The following is a 5,273-nucleotide window of genomic DNA, read 5'->3' as shown; positions in this document are numbered from 1 at the left end:
CGATTTACGTCTGAATGCAGATTCAGAAAGATCAGAACTTAGAAACTTGTTCGTAAAACCGCAGAGAGCAGTAGCTATGTAGGAGGTTTGCAGTAATGAGAAAGTGCTCAAAATAAAAGCAAACCAGAGATTTAGAGTGGTTCGGTCAGTCTTGACCTACTCCACTTTTGGCTTCCTCCACCGACGAGGTCACCGACGTCAACTAGAGGCCTTCCTTCAATAGGCGAAGGCCAACTGCCCTTTTACAATTTCACTCCTTTTGACTGGCTCAGGAGACAACCCTTACAGAACCTTTCTCTCCTCTCTTTACAACTCAAGACTTTAAGAACAGAAAGAGGAGAACTTTTGGACTTTACACAAATTTGAGCTCTTAGAATCACATAAAAGATCAAGAATTCAATGTAGGTCTGTATCTCTTCAGTGCTGAATGGGTGGGGTATTTATAGGCCCCAACCCAGTTCAAATTTGGAGCTCAAAACGATCAAATCCCGGAATTCCGGGATCAAGCAGTTGCACCTCCTAACTGGAGAGGTTGCACCGCCTAGCAAAGCTCGAAGACTGAGCCTCTGGGCGGTGCCACCTCTGTCAGGAGCGGTTGCACCTCTCTACCAGAGCTCGAAGACCGAGCTCAGGCGGTATGATTAGGCCATACTTGCATCACCAAGATATATATGATTGCTATCATTGCTATATGCCCTGTATCAAGATATCAAATAAAAATTTGCATCGTACGAGCTGATATCTTACCATGTGATGCAATGTTACACTTGCTAAAATATTCGAAATGTGTACATCATGTAATGATATCAAAATCTTGCTTCACAGCTTTACATGTCGATATCTTACAATATGATGAATTGCTATAATAACCATCATTCAAACTTGTTAAAGATAATGATCTCAGGAATGATGTTAAAGAACTATATAGGTAGTCCCTATATTATATATTTCAATAAATGTGATGTATTTATAGGTAGTCCCAACCCGGCTGAACATTGATTTTATTATTTATTGACTATAGCAAAGAGTCATAGTCTAAAGCATGTGTAGTTCTGATTACCTTTTCATTTGACTACTCTTAGAGATGAGTTTGGTGGAGCGAGACCATTCTACCTTTTTAGGGTGAGGTGCACTCTCCTAAACTATTTTAAGATATTTCTGGCTTTAGCCTAACTTATGTAGACAAAGCTATTTTGTACAAACTTCATATTTAATCCAATTACTTTTATTTTTTAAAAAAATATTGAGTTATAATATACATTTTTTTGGTAGAAAAGAACAAAATTATTTATTATCTTGCCATAAATTATCTTTGATCCTAATGTATATAATTTTGCAATAAAATTTCTTATTTATCATTTAAAACAAAATTATTTATTTTTAATATAAATATAAATTTTTATTAAACCTATCAATCCAATAAACTAACCCAATACTCTGATTAATGGTCCATTTACTCGAGATTCAATTGAATTGATGATCTACCTAGTTTTGATTACAAGTGAAATAAGCATAATGTGTCCTTTACAAGACTTAACTTTTTCTTTCGATTTTTGTGGGAACATTAGTGTAGTATTGTACATTAGTATATTATTATACAAGTGACAGTCTTAAGGTAAGTCCATCATCACTTGGTATGTTGTTTGATGTAATAGTAATTTGTAGGCTTTGTTTTGAAAAAAAATCTCATTCTTGCATAATTCTACCTCAATTTCCTTGTCAACCCTTGAAATAAAAAGAGAAAAAGAAATAAGTAGATGCCGTCACAAAATCTAAGGCCTCATTAAGATTATAACAATATTGTGATATATGGCTTTTGCTCTCAGCATCATGCTTAAATTTCCACGTAGCACACAGCCAATGCCCCTAAGCAAGACTACATGCATGGATTCGGAAAAGCACGGAGAGAGAGAACGTGGTCTCTCGTCATCATCAAGATCTCCTTTTGAGAGTGCACTCTTCCAATTAGTGTTTCCAAGGATGCGTTTACAGTCACCACCAAGAACAGTGGAGAGGCTTCAGATCTTGGATAATGCAATGTCCATGACATCCAAGAAGAAGTCTGCAAAAAGGAAGACATTAGACATGCACCACTCAAGTGAGAGCAAAGGAACAGAAAGAAGAGCCAATGCATATACACACATACCTGCGTCTTCCTTGGAGAAGCAGAGAGGAGGTGTTATTCTGAAGACATTGCCATAGAAACCACCCTTTCCGACCAACACACCCATGTCTGTTCGAAGAAGCACATTATTGAGCAGTAAGGAGGGAAAGAGTCATTTTGAACTGCCATGAGAGCAGTGAGTGAAGAAACTACATCAGGTTAGCTTGAAGACAGTACTGGAGAGAGTTCACCTTTCATCGTCTCCATAGCATGCAAGATCTCAGTTTTGGCTGGAGTCTTCTGTTGACGGTCGGTGACCAACTCAACTCCGAGCATCAAACCTCTTCCTCTTACATCGCCAATGACTGCAACATTCAAAACATCAAGTGATTAATTTAAGAAGAACTAAGATGAAGCATTTGATGATAGCATGACCGGCAGCTGTGCAGGTGTGTGTTTCTCTTGAAGTGCTTAAAGATGATGACTATGAGATGTAAACTTAAACTCACTATCATGTTTGTCCTGAAGTGCCTTGAGTTGATCTTTCAAGTAAGAACCCACAACCAATGCATTTTCTTGAAGGTTTTCCTTTTCAATCACTTTGAGAACAGCATGACCGGCAGCTGTGCAGACGGGATTACCACCAAAGGTGTTGAAGTAGCATCGTTGAGTCAAGACTCGAGCAATTTCTGGAGTCGTAACCACAGCACCTATTGGTATGCCGTTCCCAGCGCCCTAAAGAGAATGCAATAGATGTCAGTTGAACTCAAGTGAGGTAAGGGGTTAACTAAGAACAATGCACAAGGCTATATAGAGAGTCTTACAGTTTCAGACATGTTCTGAAATCAAACCGATCAATATGCAAAAGCTACTATAATGCCAAGTCTGAAGTACTCAAATATGGCAAAAGTTTCGTAAGAATTTTTCTAGCAAGTCGGTGCCACTTGAGCATGTCAAACCCCAATCCAAATGGAAAACAGGTGCAGGATCCCAGAGAGATATTTATGTGTGAGGAGAGATTGAAAAAAAAAAAAAAGATTATTTTGACCCACAACTTAATAAGATTAACTGTTTGGATTGAATTGATGATAAATTGATGCATGTTAATTATAATCACTCTAACTCATGGATTCATTATCAATTTCAACACATACCATAAAGCTAACTGATTAGGTGAAAAGATTGTAAGAGCTAACCTTGGCACTGGTCACTATGTCTGGCACAACTCCATGAGCTTCAAATCCCCAAAAATGGCTTCCTGTTCGAGCAAATCCTGCCTGGACCTCATCAGCTATGAAGAGCCCCCCAGCTTTCTTTATGGTTCTGTAAACAGCAGGCAAATAACCCGGTGCCAGTTCCATTACTCCACCTACTCCCTGCCACAGAAGAACCAGCCAGGGATTTCAGTTAACGGATGTGTGACCAGAGATGAATCAAACATACGCATCAAAATAAGAAGGCATCATAGAATGAGTCGTGGAAGAATCCATATGAAACTGCATACTTGTATGGCTTCCGAGATAAAGCCAGCAACTCTCCCAGAAGTTCCAAAGTCTATGATTTCTTCCACATCTTTGGCGTACTTTTCTCCATCTGAACCAAATATCCCTCTGTATTGGTCTGGATTCAGTGCATGGTGCATCCCAGTCTGGAAAAATAACTTGAGACTCATGATGATATTTTTATCATTAGCATGATGATAAGATTCCTAAGCAAAATACCGAGCAGTCCTTTCAATCACATCATTCATATGATAAGATGATGCTTTGTTGTGAAAAAGCTAGTTTTCCAGAATACATGAAGAAGCATAATTGTTTGCATTTATTTTCGTTCCTCACATTATACTCTAGATGATGATGATGATGATAGTGGTGATAATTCAGGCCCTAATATTATATTTACCTGAATAACATTGAATTTCCAGTTACTTTGAGCAGTCGCACCCATTGACCCAGCAGCATTCCCATGGTATGCATTTCTGACTGATATGATATCATGACAACCAGTATAAACTCGAGCAATCATCATGGCAAGTTCATTTGCTTCAGTCCCGGAATTAGTGAAGAAGACGACCTGCAGAGGAGAGTATGGTGTAAGGGTTCAATTTAAGTTGGTGTATGCGCAATATAAACAACCAAGGAGGAGAAGAGAAGACGGGTTGTACGTGCCTTGAGATCTCCAGGAAACTTGGAAGCCAATGCCTCTGCGAAATCTGCAACGGCGTGGTTTAGATATAGAACAGTAGGATGCTGAAGCCGTTTCGTCTGGTTAATTATGGCTTCCACAATATCAGGGTGGCAATGGCCACAGGACACGGTAGCGATACCACCAAACGCATCGAGGAACCGGCGACCATCCTCGTCGAACAAGTACTGCATCTTTCCGTCCACAATGTTCAACTGCAAAGATAGAAACTTTGCCTTAATTGCAGTACAATTTTCTATGATTTCTTGCCCAATCTCAGAGAAAAATGCATCAATTGAAGTTACAATGACATTCTAAATCAAGTATAGAAGAAATAATATTCGAAATTGTTCCTCGAGATCAGAAGTTCCGGCAATTGGGGATTAGGCGAAACGAAATTCTAAAAGAACTCGATTTTTACTCGATTAATTCGTCAGAAAGAACCCAAAAAAAAGCCCTTTGATTTTGACCATGTTTTAAATCTTTGGGTGTGAAGGAGAGGAAGGAGGGCAAACGCACGGGTTTCTTGTAAAGGTAGGAAATGGAAGGGCTGAGGAACTCCGACCGCTTCCGGACGATCTCCGCCGCCCGCGGTCCGAGGTACGGAGGCGGGGTGTAGTCGAAGGGCGGCATAATGGGAAGCACGGCCGCGTCAATCCGGTCGGCCGCCACTGCTGCCGACTGAGAGAGCCTCCGCGAAGGGGGCACAGAAGAATAGAGCCTTCGGAGGAGGAGAACCCAGTGCATTGCCTCCCGACAGCGAGGAAAGGAGGCGCCTTCGGCGACACCGTCGTCGGACTCTGCCCTTCTCGGTGTCGTTCTTCAAAACACGCCTCCCTGCACGATGGTTAAGCTAGGAAAGGAGGCGCCTTTGGCGACACCGACGTCGGACTCAGCCCTTCTCGGTGTCGGCCTTCAAAACACGCCTCCCTTCATGATGGTTACGGTTCCTCCGGTGGGGGGGGGGGGGGCGGGGTGAGCGTTT

At 41.1% G+C, this 5,273-nt stretch overlaps 1 protein-coding gene across 1 annotated transcript; it reads right to left on the bottom strand.

Moving 5' to 3' along the window:
- Positions 1–1,825: 1,825 nt before the first annotated feature.
- On the bottom strand, positions 1,826–4,948 carry LOC135618389 (alanine--glyoxylate aminotransferase 2 homolog 2, mitochondrial-like). Its single transcript, XM_065119273.1, has 9 exons — positions 4,808–4,948; positions 4,273–4,503; positions 4,007–4,177; positions 3,609–3,752; positions 3,301–3,480; positions 2,614–2,839; positions 2,356–2,469; positions 2,147–2,233; positions 1,826–2,062 (listed from the first exon to the last, which is right to left on the bottom strand). The coding sequence occupies exons 1-9, from the start codon at positions 4,919–4,921 to the stop codon at positions 2,019–2,021; spliced, it is 1,311 nt and encodes a 436-aa protein (XP_064975345.1). The 5' UTR covers positions 4,922–4,948; the 3' UTR covers positions 1,826–2,018.
- Between the last annotated feature and the right edge of the window lie 325 nt (positions 4,949–5,273).

This window comes from Musa acuminata, chromosome BXJ2-8 (genome assembly GCF_036884655.1).
Source record: "Musa acuminata AAA Group cultivar baxijiao chromosome BXJ2-8, Cavendish_Baxijiao_AAA, whole genome shotgun sequence".
Lineage (NCBI taxonomy): Eukaryota > Viridiplantae > Streptophyta > Magnoliopsida > Zingiberales > Musaceae > Musa > Musa acuminata.
This window is presented reverse-complemented; position numbering and strand designations above follow the sequence as displayed.

Coding starts and splice junctions, on each gene's coding strand:
- LOC135618389 (XM_065119273.1), bottom strand. CDS start 4,921: ATGCCGCCCTTCGACTACACCCCGCCTCCGTACCTCGGACCGCGGGCG. Junction 3,753..4,006: donor GGAAATTCAATGTTATTCAG/GTAAATATAATA, acceptor TTATTTTTCCAG/ACTGGGATGCACCATGCACT. Junction 2,234..2,355: donor TGCTATGGAGACGATGAAAG/GTGAACTCTCTC, acceptor TTCTTCGAACAG/ACATGGGTGTGTTGGTCGGA.